The sequence below is a fragment of the Artemia sp. Qi Xiang Cuo genome, chromosome 17 (assembly GCF_049724085.1).
Source record: "Artemia sp. Qi Xiang Cuo chromosome 17, ASM4972408v1, whole genome shotgun sequence".
In the NCBI taxonomy this organism is placed as follows: domain Eukaryota; kingdom Metazoa; phylum Arthropoda; class Branchiopoda; order Anostraca; family Artemiidae; genus Artemia; species Artemia sp. Qi Xiang Cuo.
This window is the reverse complement of record NC_142810.1, coordinates 43,437,937-43,456,555: the sequence shown is the minus strand read 5'-3', so window position 1 is coordinate 43,456,555 and position 18,619 is coordinate 43,437,937. Positions and strand designations below refer to the sequence as shown.

Below are 18,619 nucleotides of genomic sequence, written 5' to 3'. Positions count from 1 at the left end.
GTAATCATAGAAGACACTCCTTGCATAGACCCTTTGTCTAGACAGAAGACATTTAGTCAACTGAAATCGAAAATGGAATACAAGGGGACAAGCAGTTAGAAACAACAGGCAACAAGTCAAATTTAGTGACTTAGTTAAAGCAAAAGCTTTTTGCAAGGAGGCTCCTACTGCACTTTCTTCAAAATTACCGAATGATAGCCCAAACAATACTAAATGGAAATTTAGAGGAAAAATTTGGCGTTATACGAGGTCTCTCTACGGACATCAGTGCAAGTTTACTGGCAGTACACAACCCAGACCTTATACTGGAAGCCTCACGCTTTGGCCAAATCGAAACTGTGAAACTGACTTTCAAAAATAGGCAGTCAATGAACTTGCCAATTTCTAGCAGAATTAAACTGGGATACGATTTTTTCCGATTGGCCAAGCGCAAGAAGGTTCTACGAAGGTACTTTAGGTGCCAAAGCTTCGACCACCTTATTGAAAGTTGTAGAAGTGATTCTAGATGTACTATATGCTACGGACCTCACACCAGTAGCTAAGACTTGCCATGTAATACAGAACCAAATGCATTTCTTACAATAAACCACATGTCTACTTTAGCCTAAAATATCAGAAATTAAAAGCCAATTTGAGAGATAAGAGTTACTCATGAATAGTTCTATAAAAGATCTACGCCTGAATATCAATGGGTACTACAATAAAGAAAAGGCTCTGGATGAGCTCCTTCAACCCTACGATACTCTATTCATTCAGGAACATATGCTCTCTGGATTGAAAACAAACTTTTTGTATAGATCCAAATCGCACGACATTTTCATACGGCCTTCAAAGTTAACGGCAGGGCGTCTGTTTGGAGGCCTTCCAACCTACACAAGGAAAGAACTAAAGCAAAGCTGTCAATCAAAAACAGTAGCCTGTTGTCAGAATCATATGTTGGTACTGAGCTACTAAATGTATGCATGCCTATTATTTACAATAACGCTACCCCGATGACGAAGTTTTCGAAAGCACCTGATTCTCTTTGGCAACATCTGGAAACTCTTGAGAATAGCGGGAGAAAATGGCTTATTTACTGCTGACTTCAACTTCGATCCAATCAAGGACAATATCCATTCTGAAATTTTTCGAAATTGCGTACCCGCGTCCTGTCAAATTTGGCTAAAGTCATTGGATTTTACATATACCTATTCTAGTGAACATACATCCAATATTGACCTCGTTTTGTCGTGAAGATCCATTCCTTGTCTCCCTGTCACAGTACAGACAAGATGATCCGATCAGTGACGATCTTGGACTATCTTTTCATCTTTAGTCAGAACATTGATATTCAAATGACAAGAAAGTGGAAGCAGAAGAAGATTGGGAATAAATGCGATGCTGATTTGTGTATGTCAGCTGTCCCATTATCCTTTACCGCATCAAAGTGCCGTTCCACTTACTCTCATTCATCCCAAAATATCTGACACAATTGATCTTAACACTTCCTATCATCAGATTATTCATGCCATGAAATGTGCCAAATCAACAGCAGTCCCTACTGGGCGTGTAAAGATTGGTACAGAAAAACTGAGATGGTCTAAGTTTGTTGAGCTTTACACAGCAAAGAAACCCGCAAAACTGTGGCTGAGCATTTGAATTACATGTGGAAGACCTGCATAAGGGAATGTATTTGAGTTGAAACGGATCACTGAACGCAACTACAAAGCTGATCTGAAAAAATACCATATTATTGGACAATATTTCATCAGAAATATGACATCGTGGTAAAATATAATCCGTAAGCTCACCTACTTTTTCTCTGACTATGGATGATTGGGATCACACGTCAGTCTACGGAATAGAAAATCTTGCCATAAGCAAAAATCATGAAGAGGAGGACTCTAGGACATTTTTTGGGACGTTTTGCCGTACGAGAAGCTCTGTCTAAAGCTAAAAACGGAAAGACCCTGATGCACCGCTGACCCGAAAGACCCGGGTGTGCCTTTAAACGATGCACCTTAAAATTTTACCTGATTGCTTCTATTCTCATCTTCAACGTATATTCCAGATGTGCATCACCCTGGGCATTGTTCCCGACAGTTTCCTGAAAGGAATTATAACACCGACTGCAAAGAAAGGAAACCCCATGATTGTAAATCTTACAGACCTATAAGTGTACCCTGCATTTTGGGTAAAATATTTGAATATGCTGTTAATCTCGAGCTAGACACTGAACTTTTTGGAGATAATCAGCTTGGATTCCAAAAAGGTTTTGGTTGCCCAAAGACACATAGACTACTAGCAAATGCGCTAATAGATTTGGATAAAAAAAAACACCACTTCTTTATATGTGCACCGTTGATTAATCGAAAGCATTCGATAGCATCAATCACACGCAATCTTTTGACGCTTTATTGCAAAGCGGCGTAAGTGTGAATATCGTCAAAACTATGAAGTTTTGGTACGCAAATTCGACAATTTTTGCCGAATGGAGAGGCACAGTTTTAGAGCCAATTAAAGTCAAAAGAGGCGTGAGGCAAGACAGTGTTCTTAGTCTCTTCATTTTCAAACATGCAATCACTAAGATTCTGAGACATACCTCATTATCTCTTCTACTTCGTGGTATCAACTTATCTTACATAGCTTATGCCGATGATGTTCTTTTTCTCAGTAGATCGAAGGCAGGCTTGCAAGATAACCTGAATAGACTGCAAAGAGAATTCAAGTCTATCGGAATTTTAATTAATATCGATAAGTGTCAGTTTGTAACTTTCAACAGGCTAAAAGTGACAGTGCTAGTTTTGGAAATCATTCAGTTTCTGCTGTGTCAGACTTGAAATACCTTGGCTGAATGATTTAAGAAACGTTCCAAAAATCCAGGCAAACTATTAACTTAAGTTTTTGTTTTTATTAATGGGTTTAATTTTTTTCTTTTCCTTTTTCTTGCTCCACTATAATCTTTTGTAGATGACGGGTAAATAAGTCATTATTATTATTATATTAAATATATTAACTTGTATACACAATTTTAATTTTTTTTACCTAGTTTTAAGCTTTAAATTCGCTCTGTACTTTCCATCGAGTAACATTAATGTTTTAAAAGCCAGTAATTTAGGATTTTAATTAATGTAATTAAGATCTATAAATAAGTTTTAAAATTAATTACTACTAACTAAATAATTAAAATTCTAATTGTATAACATAATTCAAAGTTATATAGTACTGACCAAGGATTCACACCATTCATTCCCATCTGAGTCAACAGCTCTACCCCCAAGGGCTTTGGGCAAAACTTCAGCAGATACAACTCCTAAAATGTCAGACATCCAAATGGATTTCTCATAGCCGTGTATCTTTATTTTTGACAAGGTTGTCTCACTTAAAATTGGCCTTAGAAGTGAGTATGCCATTTGGAAGAACTTGGGAGCTAAGAAAAAAGTACGGGCAACTTTAGAAAATAAATAGTAACAAGAGAAATAATAGAATGAAGTGGGATTATAACCCCAAAAGGTGTAAAACAACATTGATAAAATTCTGCCGAATTCTGCATACAAGAAACTAAGGGGAATCGAGTAAGAGGACACGCTTCGAGTCCCTCCTGTATGTAATCTTTACTTCTCTAACAAGACTTTGTCTACTGATTCAACTTATAAGAGCCTCTGCCTCAAATAAATTTGTTTGTTTTATACTGTTCCGCGTTTTCAGGCTCAGCGGGTTCGAACACGGGTTGTTCATGTCTAGTTTCAAGTTTTTCGTCTAGTTTCAGCGGGTTCGAAGTTTCAACCCCGTGTTTGATGCACTAGATGCACTGAAGCACAATGCTTGATGCACTAGACGAGAACAGCCTGTGTTCGAAGACGAATTGTTCACGGCTCAGTTGGTTCGAACACGAGTTGTTCTCGTCTAGTGCATCAAGCATTTTCAAAAAGCGGGTTCTCGAGGAAAACACGGGGTTGAAACTTCGATCCCACTGAAACTAGACGACAAACTAGAAACTTGAAACTAGACGAGAACAACCGGTGTTCGAACCCGCTGAGCCTGAAAACGCGGCTCTGAATTTAGATAACATTTTTGGCTATGTGCCGTAACTGAAATGAATTTTTAATTAATAAAAAGCTTAAAGGAATAAGCCCTCTCAGGAAAAATTTTACTTACGTTGCTAATTACATTTATTCATTTCTTGATAATAAGGGAATTTATTTCCATTTATTTTGTGGGAATAATAGTGACTTTTCATGGTTAAGGCAAAACGTGCTTCAGTATTTGTAGCTCAAAGGCAACCTCACATTACTGTATACGCTGTATATAGAATTTTTCCAACATTTTTTTTGGCTATGCGGTGTAATTGAAATATTTTTTCTAATAATAATACAAAAAAATAAGAAAGAAATGCTCTCCTACAAAATTTGATAATACGAAATACACACAAGATTTCAGGAAAAAATCACTCAGTACCAGCCCACCTAAATAGAATGATTTTATAAGGGAGCAAAAATGAAATGTTAGCAAAAGCTGCCCTAAATTGTTCGCAGGAGATAGATAGTACTACTACTGCCACATATAAGAATTATCGATCTCAATCGAAAGGTCCTACAAGCAGCATTGTCAAACTTTTAAAAGGAAAGTTTGCAAAACTTTTTTTAGTAGGGTGGCTAAGATTAAAAAAAACGTTTTCCTTGTCAGAAAAGCCTACACATCTTTCCCAAATATTGTAGAATATTTCACTTGTATATATTTTCGGTTAAAATCATGACATCGCTCCAAATAGAGTTTCTTGGAAATATAGAAATTTTACAGAATGACCTTGAAACCAAGTCATAGACTATAGACTGTATATCTAACAAAAAATTCACTGAGAGAAAACAATCCAACATACTCTACTTAGAATAATGTCACGACTATTTAATTCAAGGGTCAAGGCCCCGAGATCGTTCTGTATTGCACATTCATCTGCAATTGTTTCCCTGGTGAGGTAATCTCGTCGAAGGTATTTGTCAACTCCTTAAAGTAAAGACACCAGGTTCAAAGGGACACGGGCCCAAGGGCCTCACTTTGATGCCTCGATCATACAGGGAAATCTTTCAGCTAAGCTGCATAGTCTTAAGGTTAACACAACAACGTTATGGTTCGTAACGCTGCATATTGTTTATTACATACATATTTAGAATACATATTGGCTTTATTACATTGAATCAAAAAAATAGGATTTTCCTGGGATGCTTCCTGGGATGCTTTGGGAAGACCTATCAACTAGGAAGACCTATATACTAGACGAAATAGACTGGAGGCTTACTGGCCCCTTTTGATGACAGCAGCTTTTAAACTTGGTTAAAAAAAATGGCTTACTATTAATGACAAAAGTGTAGCCCATAGCCTCTGGATAATTTGCTTCAAAAATCTTTATTAGTTCCATTGCGACGTCCATACCTGAAATAAACGAATCTATTTTAGTTTCATACAATATAATGAGTACGCTGACCTCCTAATCATGATTTGCATGCCTAAAGATAATTTGCTAAAAGTTATCAAGGAGGCACACTTGTGCCTCTATAAAGAGGCGACCCACCACAATGTTAAGCGATTTCCAGTCTAAGCGGTCGCAGAGAGACAGCGGTAATCGCATTTTGTAGCCCAAGCTCAAACTAAGAAACGTGCAAAATTTCACCCCCCTCCGACTTTATCTTCATGGGTAAAAGTGGGCCGGAAGTTTCGACCCTTCGACCACAGCCCCCCTTTAACGTTGTCCGATTGGGTTGAAATTTAGAGGTTAAGTTTTCCTAAGGCACGGGAGCTTATCCTCGAAATTTCAGCTCAATCCGATCACTCCTTCCCTGTTTTCCAAAAACCAAATATAGCCACTTAAAGTTCAAATTATTTTTTTTTGTTATCCACGCCTACAGGCCACAGTTGGCAACTGATCCGGGTGAATGAGGACTCATTCGAAGCAGAATTCGACCTGTTAGGGCCTTTTGATATTTTCAGACCAAAAAAATATCCCCCGAATTTACATTTACGAAAAACCTCGTTTTCCTATAAGAGCCCATGTTAATTTTTCCCACCACAGCCCCCCTTTAACGTTGTCTGATCGGACTGAAATTTAGAGGATAAGCTTTCCTGGGGCCTGGGAGCTTATCCTCGAAATTTTAGCTCAATCTGATCACTCCTTCCCTGTTTTCCAAAAACCAAATATCAAGTTTTGTGGGGATTTGCTTGCGTCAAAAATAGATTCCCCTTACTATAAAACAATTACAATTGTGTCTCTTTAGTACAGCAGTCGATACTCCTGACTGTCAGGCGGAAGATCTGGGTTCGATTCCAGTAGAGATGCCTCAGGAGGTCGTGACGGGCACCCCTGCTGCCACCTACAACTTTTTTTAACACCAAATAAGGGCATAGCCTCCCTAGGGAGAATACGTGGTTAATGGGGTCAATGACCTCTTTCTCCATGGTCTCTTTCTCCAGGTGTGTTTTTGGCACGCTCTCAGCGAATGTTATGATCCAGAAATAGTATTTGTTGTTTTTTCCGAGGCAAATGTCAAGGTCAATGTTGTTGTTGTTGTTGTAAGTGCACGCTCTCAGCGAATGTTATGATCCAGAAATAATATTTGTTGTTGTTGCTCGAGGCAAATGTTATGAGTTTCCAGGAAACAGTTAGATCACGTATTTCCTTCTCAGCCAATCAGCGAGTCGGATACATATCCTTTCTCAGCCAATCAGAGGGGTGGAAATATTAGAAAAAGAGGATTGCGGGTTGGGTTAGTTTAGATTTTTAGTTTATTATTTTATTAGTTATTTAGTTTAGATTTTTAGTTTATTTTAAGTTTATTTATTACCTTTATTTTAGTTTAGTTTTAGTTAGTTTAGTTTTAGATTAGAGTTTTAGTTTAGCTAGAGTTTTACTAAAGAGTTTTAGTTAGAGTTTTAATTTAGTAGTTAAGTTTAGTTTTAGTTTAACGTTTAGTTTTATTTTAGAGTTTTAGTTAGATTTTTAGTTTAGTTTTAGTTTAATGTTTAATTTTATTTTAGAGTTTTAGTTTAGATTTTTAGTTTATTTTAAGTTTATTTATTACCTTTATTTTTAGTTTAGTTTTAGTTAGTTTTAGTTTAGAGTTTTAGTTTATCTAGAGTTTTACTAAAGAGTTTTAGTTAGAGTTTTAATTTAGCAGTTTAGTTTAGTTTTAGTTTAGTTTAGTTTATATTTTTAGTTTATTTTTAGTTTAATTTTTAGTTTTATTTTAGAGTTTTAGTTTAGATTTTTATTTTATTTTAAGTTTATTTATTACCTTTATTTTTAGTTTAGTTTTAGTTAGGTTTAGATTAGAGTTTTAGTTTAGCTAGAGTTTTACTAAAGAGTTTTAGCTAGAGTTATAATTTAGCAATTAAGTTTAGTTTTAGTTTAGTTTAGATTTTTAGTTTAGTTTTAGTTTAATGTTTAGTTTTATTTAGAGTTTTAGTTTATTTTAAGTTTATTTATTACCTTTATTTTTAGTTTAGTTTTAGTTAGTTTTAGATTAGAGTTTTAGTTTAGCTAGAGTTTTACTAAAGAGTTTTAGTTAGAGTTTTAATTTAGCAGTTTAATTTATTTAGTTTTAGATTAGTGTTTAGTTTTAGTTTAGAATTTTAGTTAGTTTAAAAGTTTAGATCTTAGTTAGTTTAGTAGTTTAGATTTTTAATTTAGTTTTAGTTTAATTTTTAGTTTTCTTTTAGAGTTTTAGTTTGATTTTCAGTTTAATTTATTTTAGTTTTAGATTAGTGTTTAGTTTTTAGTTTAGAATTTTTAGTTAGTTTATTAGTTTAGATTTTAGTTAGTTTAGTAGTTTTGTTTTTTAGATTAGTGTTTAGTTTTAGTTTAGTTTTAGTTACTTTAGTTTTAGTTTAGAGTTTTAGTTAGAGTTTAGTTTTAGTTTAGAGTTTTAGTTTAACTAGAGTTTTACTAAAGAGTTTTAGTTAGAGTTTTAATTTAGCAGTTTAGTTTAGTTTCAGTTTAGTTTAGTCTATATTTTTAGTTTAGTTTTAGTTTAATGTTTAGTTTTATTTTAGAGTTTTAGTTTAGATTTTTAGTTTATTTTAACTTTATTTATTACCTTTATTTTTAGTTTAGTTTTAGTTAGTTTTAGATTAGAGTTTTAGTTTAGCTAGAGTTTTACTAAAGAGTTTTAGTTAGAGTTTTAATTTAGCAATTTAGTTTAGTTTTAGTTTAGATTTTTAGTTTAGTTTTAGTTTAATGTTTAGTTTTATTTAGAGTTTTAGTTTATTTTAAGTTTATTTATTACCTTTATTTTTAGTTTAGTTTTAGTTAGTTTTAGATTAGAGTTTTAGTTTAGCTAGAGTTTTACTAAAGAGTTTTAGTTAGAGTTTTAATTTAGCAGTTTAGTTTAGTTTTAGTTTAGTTTATATTTTTAGTTTAGTTTTAGTTTAATGTTTAGTTTTATTTTAGAGTTTTAGTTTATCTTAAGTTTATTTATTACCTTTATTTTTAGTTTAGTTTTAGTTAGTTTTAAATTAGAGTTTTAGTGTAGCTAGAGTTTTGCAAAAGAGTTTTAGTTAGAGCTTTAATTTAGCAGTCTAGTTTAGTTTTAGCTTGGTGTAGTTTAGATTTTTAGTTTAGTTTTATTTTAAGGTTTAGTTTGATTTTAGAGTTTTAGTTTATTTTAAGTTCATTTATTACCTTTAGTTTTAGTTTAGTTTTAGTTACTTTAGTTTTATTTTAGAGTTTTAGTTCAGCTAGAGTTTTACTAAAAAGTTTTAGTTAGAGTTTTAATTTGGCAGTTTAGTTTAGTTTTAGTTTAGTTTAGTTTATACTTTTAGTTTAGTTTTAGTTTAATGTTTAGTTTTATTTTAGAGTTTTAGTTTATTTTAAGTTTATTTATTACCTTTATTTTTAGTTTAGTTTTAGTTAGTTTTAGTTTAATGTTTAGTTTTCTTTTAGAGTTTTAATTAGATTTTCAGTTTAATTTATTTAGTTTTAGATTAGTGTTTAGTTTTAGTTTAGAATTTTAGTTAGTTTAAAAGTTTAGATCTTAGTTAGTTTAGTAGTTTAGATTTTTAGTTTAGTTTTAGTTTAATGTTTATTTTTCTTTTAGAATTTTAGTTAGATTTTCAGTTTGATTTATTTTAGTTTTAGATTAGTGTTTAGTTTTTAGTTTAGAATTTTTAGTTAGTTTAGTAGTTTAGATTTTAGTTAGTTTAGTAGTTTAGTTTTTTAGTTTAGTGTTAGTTAGTTTAGTTTTAGATTAGAGTTTTAGTTTAGCTACAGTTTTGCTAAAGAGTTTTAGTTAGAGTTTTAATTTAGCAGTTTAGTTTATGTTTAGTTTAGTATAGTTTAGTTTTTTAGTTTAGTTTTAGTTTAATGTTTAGTTTTATTTTAGAGTTTTAGTTACATTTGCACTTTAATTTAGTTTAGTTTTAGATTAGTGTTTAGTTTTAGTTTAGAATTTTAGTTAGTCTAGTAGTTTAGTTTTAGTTAGTTTAGTTTTAGATTAGAGTTTTAGTTTAGCTAGAGTGCAACTTAAGAGTTTTAGTTAGAGTTTTAATTTAGTAGCTTAGTTCAGTTTTAGTTTAATTTTAGTTTAGTTTTAGATTAGTGTTTAGTTTTAGTTACTTTAGTTTTAGTTTAGAGTTTTAGTTAGAGTTTAGTTTTAGTTTAGAGTTTTAGTTTAACTAGAGTTTTACTAAAGAGTTTTAGTTAGAGTTTTAATTTAGCAGTTTAGTTTAGTTTCAGTTTAGTTTAGTTTATATTTTTAGTTTAGTTTTAGTTTAATGTTTAGTTTTATTTTAGAGTTTTAGTTTAGATTTTTAGTTTATTTTAAGTTTATTTATTACCTTTATTTTTAGTTTAGTTTTAGTTAGTTTTAGATTAGAGTTTTAGTTTAGCTAGAGTTTTACTAAAGAGTTTTAGTTAGAGTTTTAATTTAGCAATTTAGTTTAGTTTTAGTTTAGTTTAGATTTTTAGTTTAGTTTTAGTTTAATGTTTAGTTTTATTTAGAGTTTTAGTTTATTTTAAGTTGTTTTATTACCTTTATTTGTAGTTTAGTTTTAGTTAGTTTTAGATTAGAGTTTTAGTTTAGCTAGAGTTTTACTAGAGAGTTTTAGTTAGAGTTTTAATTTAGCAGTTTAGTTTAGTTTTAGTTTAGTTTAGTTTATATTTTTAGTTTAGTTTTAGTTTAATGTTTAGTTTTATTTTAGAGTTTTAGTTTATTTTCAGTTTATTTATTACCTTTAGTTTTAGTTTAGTTTTAGTTACTTTAGTTTTAGTTTAGAGTTTTAGTTTAACTAGAGTTTTACTAAAGGGTTTTAGTTAGAGTTTTAATTTAGCAGTTTAGTTTAGTTTAGTTTATATTTTTAGTTTAGTTTTAGTTTAATGTTTAGTTTTATTTTACAGTTTTAGTTTATTTTAAGTTTATTTATTACCTTTATTTTTAGTTTAGTTTTTGTTAGTTTTAGTTTAATGTTTAGTTTAGCTAGAGTTTTACTAAAGAGTTTTAGTTAGAGTTTTAATTTAGCAGTTTAGTTTAGTTTTAGTTTAATGTTTAGTTTTCTTTTAGAGTTTTAGTTAGATTTTCAGTTTAATTTATTTTAGTTTTAGATTAGTGTTTAGTTTTTTTAGTTTATAATTTTTAGTTAGTTTAGTAGTTTAGATTTTAGTTAGTTTAGTAGTTTAGTTTTTTAGTTTATTGTTAGTTAGTTTAGTTTTAGATTAGAGTTTTAGTTTAGCGTTTTTAGCTACAGTTTAGTTAAGTTTAGTTTTAGTTTAACTTTTAGTTTTATTTTAGAGTTTTAGTTACATTTGCACTTTAATTTAGTTTAGTTTTAGATTAGTGTTTAGTTTTAGTTTAGAATCTTTAGTTAGTTTAGTAGTTTAGATTTTAGTTAGTTTAGTAGTTTAGTTTTTAGTTTAGTTTCAGTTTAGAGTTTTATTTAAGAGTTTTAATTAGAGTTTTAATTTAGAAGTTTAGTTCAGTTTTAGTTTAATTTAGTTTAGTTTAAGATTAGTGTTTAGTTTTAGTGTAGAATTTTTAGTTTGTTTAGTAGTTTAGATTTTAGTTAGTTTAGTAGTTTAGTTTTCGTTTAGAGTTTTACTTAGTTTAGTCGTTAAGAGTCTTAGTTAGAGTTATAGTTTAGATTTTTAGTTAGTTTTAGTTTAGAGTTTTAGCTAGTTTAGTTTATTATTTTATTAGTTATTTAGTTTAGATTTTTAGTTTATTTTAAATTTATTCATTATCTTTATTTTTAGTTTAGTTTTAGATTAGAGTTTTAGTTTAGCTAGAGTTTTACATAAGAGTTTTAGTTACAGTTTTAATTTAGTAGCTTAGTTCAGTTTTAGTTTAATTTTAGTTTAGTTTTAGATTAGTGTTTAGTTTTAGTTTAGAGTTTTAGTTAGTTTAGCTTAGTTTTAGATTAGTATTTAGTTTTAGTTAGAGTTATAGTTTAGTAGTTTAGAGATTAGAATTTATTTTTAGTTTAGTTTTAGTTAGTTTAGTTTTAGATTAAAGTGGTCTGGATAAATTAACCTAATCTGACTAACCCAACCACTAACCAACTAACCACCACCACCAACCCATTCATAAATTAACTAACCACCTTAACTAATCCAACCTAACCCATAGCAGTGACGACAACTTTTGTACTGTTTTTTCACCCCCGCGGCTCCCGGGGGGTGGGGGGTGGGGGGTCCTGCCCGCGGCCGGCCGGCCGTCGGCCCCGCGGCCCTGGGGGGGGATCCCACCTTTAAATTCACTGTAATGTTCAACTGTGCTAGTTCATGTTCCAAGTGTTTTTTGTTGTTGTTGTATAGAAAAGTGTTATTGTACAGAAAAGTGTTTAAAGACAAAGAGTGCTGTTGATGGACAAAAGTGTTGTACAGAAATGTGTTTAAAGACAATAAGTGTTTATTTATAAAGTGTTATCATTGTTCATGTTGAACAAATAGAGTTTTCATGTTGACCATGAAATTTTGTCAACTGTTCTTGTTGAACATGTGTTCATGTTGAACAAATATTTGTTTTCATATTGCCGTAATAAATGCTGACATGAAATATTGTTTTTGTTGTTCTTCAATAGATAGATCTATGGGGAAATTACTACTTATTCATTGGACACATATGATTTACAGTTAGTTGTAGTCGGACTGTTGTCAACAGCATGTATCAATTTAAAACACCATTCAGATCGTTTCTATGTGGCCCCTCAATATCGGGGAAAACAACACTTTTAGCTAAAATAATTCAAAATTGCGATAAAATGTTTTTGGAAAAACCGAAAAAAATCTACTATTGCTATAGTATTTGGCAAGAGTCCTACGATCAAATAAAAGCTATTTCCACATCCATACCAATACAATTCATACAGGGACTATGTTTTCAATAGTATTGAACCAAACTCTTGGTTGATTATTGATGATTTGGCTGAATCCATTTAACAGTTCTCACAGGAAAGGCTACAACTGTTTACTGTACGCTCCCACCATGAACACATTTCAGTTACTCTGGTTCTACACAATCTGTTTCATCAGAGCAAATGTATGCGAACCCTTGCTTTGAATTGTACCATCTATATTATCTATCGAGTCGTTCGTGATTCTAGCTCGCTAATAACTCGCAATAAACAGATATACCCCGGCGCCCCAAAATTTCCGTTTTCCGCGTACACTCAGACGACTAGCAAGCCAAACGGTTACATTTTGCTGGATCTTAATCAGAGCACGCCCGAGGATCTACGTGTAGTCACCGAGATTTTTCGACAATGAAATTACAGTATATCTTCCAGTGAACAGTAGAAAAGACTATTAGTTGACGTTATGACACTGAAGAAACTACAAGAACAACGGCCTTTATTTTCCCTTTTAGGCACTTCAAAACCATAACTTAAAATAAACTAACTAAAACTAAACTAAGCTATACTAAAATCTAAACTATAACATTAAAATAAAACTAAACTAAAACTCCAAACTAAACTCTAGCTAAAATTCTAAAGTAAAACGAAAACTCTTAACTAAAAAACTAAACGTAAACTAAAACTCAAACTAAAACTCATAGGTAAAACTCTAGCTAAACTAAAACTCTAATCTAAAACTAAACTAACTAAAACTAAACTAAAAATAAATTCTAAACTCTAAACCACTAAACTATAACTCTAACTAAAAGTAAACACTAATCTAAAACTAAACTAAACTAACTAAAACTCTAAACTAAAACTAAACACTAATCTAAAACTAAACTAAAATTAAACTAAAACTGAACTAAGCTGCTAAATTCAAACTCTAACTAAAACTCTTATGTAAAACGAAAACTCTTAACTAAAAAACTAAAAGTAAACTAAAACTCAAACTAAAACTCATATGTAAAACTCTAGCCAAACTAAAACTTTAATCTAAAACTAAACTTACTAAAACTAAACTAAAAATAAATTATAATCTATAAAATACTAAACTATAACTCTAACTAAAACTAAACACTAATCTAAAACTAAACTAAACTAACTAAAACTCTAAACTAAAACTAAACACTAATCTAAAACTAAACTAAAATTAAACTAAAACTGAACTAAGCTACTAAATTAAAACTCTAACTAAAACTCTTATGTAAAACTCTAGCTAAACTAAAACTTTAATCTAAAACTAAACTAAAAATAAGGTAATGAATAAACTTAAAATAAACTAAAAATCTAAACTAAATAACTAATAAAATAATATACTAAACTAACTAAAACTCTAAACCAAAACTAACTAAAAATCTAAACTATAACTCTAACTAAGACTCTTAACTACTAAACTGAGTAAAACTCTAAACGAAAACTAAACTACTAAACTAACTAAAATCTAAACTACTAAACAAACTAAAAATTCTACACTAAAACGAAACACTAATCTAAAACTAAACTAAATTAAACTAAAACTGAACTAAACTTCTAAATTAAAACTCTAATTAAAACTCTTAAATAAAACTCTAAACTAAAACTAAACTAAAAACTAAACTACTAAACTAACTAAAATCTAAACTACTAGACTAACTAAAATTCTAAACTAAAACTAAACACTAATCTAAAACTAAACTAAATTAAAGTGCAAATTTAACTAAAACTATAAAATAAAACTAAAAGTTAAACTAAAACTAAACTTAACTAAACTGTAGCTAAAAACGCTAAACTAAAACTATAATCTAAAACTAAACTAACTAACAATAAACTAAAAAACTAAACTACTAAACTAACTAAAATCTAAACTACTAAACTAACTAAAAATTATAAACTAAAAAAACTAAACACTAATCTAAAACTAAAATAAATTAAACTGAAAATCTAACTAAAACTCTAAAAGAAAACTAAACATTAAACTAAAACTAAACTAAAACTAAACTAAACTGCTAAATTAAAACTCTAACTAAAACTCTTTAGTAAAACTCTAGCTAAACTAAACATTAAACTAAAACTAACTAAAACTAAACTAAAAATAAAGTTAATAAATAAACTTAAAATAAAATAAAAATTTAAAATAAAACTAAACATTAAACTAAAACTAAACTAAAAATATAAACTAAACTAAACTAAACTGCTAAATTAAAACTCTAAATAAAACTCTTTAGTAAAACTCCAGTTAAACTAAAACTCTAAACTAAAACTAAACTAAAACTAAAGGTAATAAATAAACTTAAAATAAACAAAAACTCTAAAATAAAACTAAACTTTAAACTAAAACTAAACTAAAAATCTAAACTAAACTAAGCTAAAACTAAACTAAACTTCTAAATTAAAACTCTAACTAAAACTCTTTAGTAAAACTCTAGCTAAACTAAAACTCTAATCTAAAACTAACTAAAACTAAACTAAAAATAAAGGTAATAAATAAACTTAAAATAAACTAAAACTCTAAATAAAACTAAACATTAAACTAAAACTAAACTAAAAATCTAAACTAAACTAAAACTAAACTAAATTGCTAAATTAAAACTCTAACTAAAACTCTTTAGTAAAACTCTAGCTAAACTAAAACTCTAATCTAAAACTAACAAAAACTAAACTAAAAATAAAGGTAATAAATAAACTTAAAATAAACTAAAAATCTAAACTAAAACTCTAAAATAAAACTAAACATTAAACTAAAACTAAACTAAAAATATAAACTAAACTAAACTAAAACTAAACTAAACTGCTAAATTAAAACTCTAACTAAAACTCTTTAGTAAAACTCTAGATAAACTAAAACTCTAAACTAAAACTAAACTCTAACTAAAACTCTTTAGCAAAACTGTAGCTAAACTAAAACTCTAATCTAAAACTAAACTAACTAACACTAAACTAAAAAATTAAACTACTAAACTAACTAAAATCTAAACTACTAAACTAACTAAAAATTCTAAACTAAAAAAAACACTAATCTAAAACTAAAATAAATTAAACTGAAAATCAAACTAAAACTCTAAAAGAAAACTAAACATTAAACTAAAACTAAACTAAAAATCTAAACTACTAACTAACTAAGATCTAAACTTTTAAACTAGCTAAAATTCTAAACTAAAACTAAACACTAATCTAAAACTAAATAAATTAAACTGCTAAATTAAAACTCTAACTAAAACTCTTTAGTAAAACTCTAGCTAAACTAAAACTCTAATCTAAAACTAACTAAAACTAAACTAAAAATAAAGGTAATAAATAAACTTAAAATAAACTGAAACTCTAAATAAAACTAAACATTAAACTAAAACTAAACTAAAAATCTAAACTAAACTAAAACTAAACTAAATTGCTAAATTAAAACTCTAACTAAAACTCTTTAGTAAAACTCTAGCTAAACTAAAACTCTAATCTAAAACTAACTAAAACTAAACTAAAAATAAAGGTAATAAATAAACTTAAAATAAACTAAAAATCTAAACTAAAACTCTAAAATAAAACTAAACATTAAACTAAAACTAAATTAAAAATCTAAGCTAAACTAAACTGAAACTAAACTAAACTGCTAAATTAAAACTCTAACTAAAACTCTTTAGTAAAACTCTAGCTAAACTAAAACACTAATCTAAAACTAAACTCTAACTAAAACTCTAAACTAAAACTAAAGTAACTAAAACTAAACTAAAACTAAACACTAATCTAAAACTAAACTAAAATTAAACTAAAACTGAACTAAGCTACTAAATTAAAACTCTAACTAAAACTCTTAAGTTGCACTATAGCTAAACTAAAACTCTAATCTAAAACTAAACTAACTAAAACTAAACTACTAGACTAACTAAAATTCTAAACTAAAACTAAACACTAATCTAAAACTAAACTAAATTAAAGTGCAAATGTAACTAAAACTCTAAAATAAAACTAAACATTAAACTAAAACTAAACTAAAAAACTAAACTATACTAAACTAAAACTAAACTAAACTGCTAAATTAAAACTCTAACTAAAACTCTTTAGCAAAACTGTAGCTAAACTAAAACTACAATCTAAAACTAAACTAACTAAAACTAAACTAAAAAAATAAACTACTAAACTAACTAAAATCTAAACTACTAAACTAACTAAAAATTCTAAACCAAAAACTAAACATTAATCAAAAACTAAAATAAATTAAACTGAAAATCTAACTAAAACTCTAAAAGAAAGCTAAGCATTAAACTAAAACTAAATTAAAAATTTAAACTACTAAACTAACTAAGATCTAAACTTTTAAACTAACTAAAATTCTAAACTAGAACTAAACACTAATCTAAAACTAAATAAATTAAACTGAAAATCTAACTAAAACTCTAAAAGAAAACTAAACATTAAACTAAAACTAACTAAAACTAAACTAAAAATAAAGGTGATAAATAAACTTAAAATAAACTAAAACTCTAAAATAAAACTAAACATTAAACTGAAACTAAACTAAAAATATAAACAAAACTAAAACTAAACTAAACTGCTAAATTAAAACTCTAACTAAAACTTTTTAGTAAAACTCTAGTTGAACTAAAACTCTAAACTAAAACTAAAGTAACTAAAACTAAACTAAAACTAAAGGTAATAAATAAACTTAAAATAAACTAAAACTCTAAAATAAAACTAAACATTAAACTAAAACTAAACTAAAAATATAAACTAAACTATACTAAAACTAAACTAAACTGCTAAATTAAAACTCTAACTAAAACTCTTTAGTAAAACTCTAGCTAAACTAAAACTCTAATCTAAAACTAACTAACACTAAACTAAAAATAAAGGTAATAAATAAACTTAAAATAAACTAAAACTCTAAATAAAACTAAACATTAAACTAAAACTAAACTAAAAATCTAAACTAAACTAAAACTAAACTAAATTGCTAAATTAAAACTCTAACTAAAACTCTTTAGTAAAACTCTAGCTAAACTAAAACTCTAATCTAAAACTAACAAAAACTAAACTAAAAAAAAAGGTAATAAATAAACTTAAAATAAACTAAAAATCTAAACTAAAACTCTAAAATAAAACTAAACATTAAACTAAAACTAAACTAAAAATATAAACTAAACTAAACTAAAACTAAACTAAACTGCTAAATTAAAACTCTAACTGAAACTCTTTAGTAAAACTCTAGTTAAACTAAAACTCTAAACTAAAACTAAACTCTAACTAAAACTCTTTAGCAAAACTGTAGCTAAACTAAAACTCTAATCTAAAACTAAACTAACTAACACTAAACTAAAAAACTAAACTACTAAACTAACTAAAATTTAAACTACTAAACTAACTAAAAATTCTAAACTAAAAACTAAACACTAATCTAAAACTAAAATAAATTAAACTGAAAATCAAACTAAAACTCTAAAAGAAAACTAAACATTAAACTAAAACTAAACTAAAAATCTAAACTACTAACTAACTAAGATATAAACTTTTAAACTAGCTAAAATTCTAAACTAAAACTAAACACTAATCTAAAACTAAATAAATTAAACTGCTAAATTAAAACTCTAACTAAAACTCTTTAGTAAAACTCTAGCTAAACCAAAACTCTAATCTAAAACTAACTAAAACTAAACTAAAAATAAAGGTAATAAATAAACTTAAAATAAACTAAAACTCTGTATAAAACTAAACATTAAACTAAAACTAAACTAAAAATCTAAACTAAACTAAAACTAAACTAAATTGCTAAATTATAACTCTAGCTAAAACTCTTTAGTAAAACTCTAGTTAAACTAAAACTCTAATCTAAACCTAACTAAAACTAAACTAAAAATAAAGGTAATAAATAAACTTAAAATAAACTAAAAATCTAAACTAAAACTCTAAAATAAAACTAAAAATTAAACTAAAACTAAACTAAAAATCTAAACTAAACTAAAACTAAACTAAACTGCTAAATTAAAACTCTAACTAAAACTCTTTAGTAAAACTCTAGCTAAACTAAAACTCTAATCTAAAACTAACTAAAACTAAACTAAAAATAAAGGTAATAAATAAACTTAAAATAAACTAAAAATCTAAACTAAAACTCTAAAATAAAATTAAACATTAAACTAAAACTAAACTAAAACTCTAAACTAAACTAAAACTAAACTAACTACTAAATTAAAACTCTAACTAAAACTCTTTAGTAAAACTCTAGCTAAACAAAAACTCTAATCTAAAACTAAACTGACTAAAACTAAACTAAAATAAAGGTAATAAATAAACTTAA

General features: G+C 27.8%; 2 protein-coding genes across 3 annotated transcripts in view; both read right to left on the bottom strand.

Annotated features, from left to right (window-relative positions):
- LOC148942228 (cell adhesion molecule 1-like) overlaps window positions 1-18,619 on the bottom strand; it is a 410,054-nt gene that overhangs the window by 148,858 nt on the left and 242,577 nt on the right. The gene's annotated exons all lie outside the window — the stretch shown is intronic.
- The window catches only part of LOC148942229 (SEC14-like protein 2), a 79,601-nt gene that overhangs the window by 4,148 nt on the left and 56,834 nt on the right, over window positions 1-18,619 (bottom strand). For both annotated transcript variants that reach the window (XM_089103655.1, XM_089103656.1), the window contains exons 5-6: window positions 5,329-5,409; window positions 3,210-3,409 (exon numbers count right to left, since the gene is read on the bottom strand). In XM_089103655.1, coding sequence (XP_088959781.1) covers window positions 3,210-3,409; window positions 5,329-5,409 — 281 coding nt within the window. The remainder of the gene's footprint in view (window positions 1-3,209; window positions 3,410-5,328; window positions 5,410-18,619) is intronic.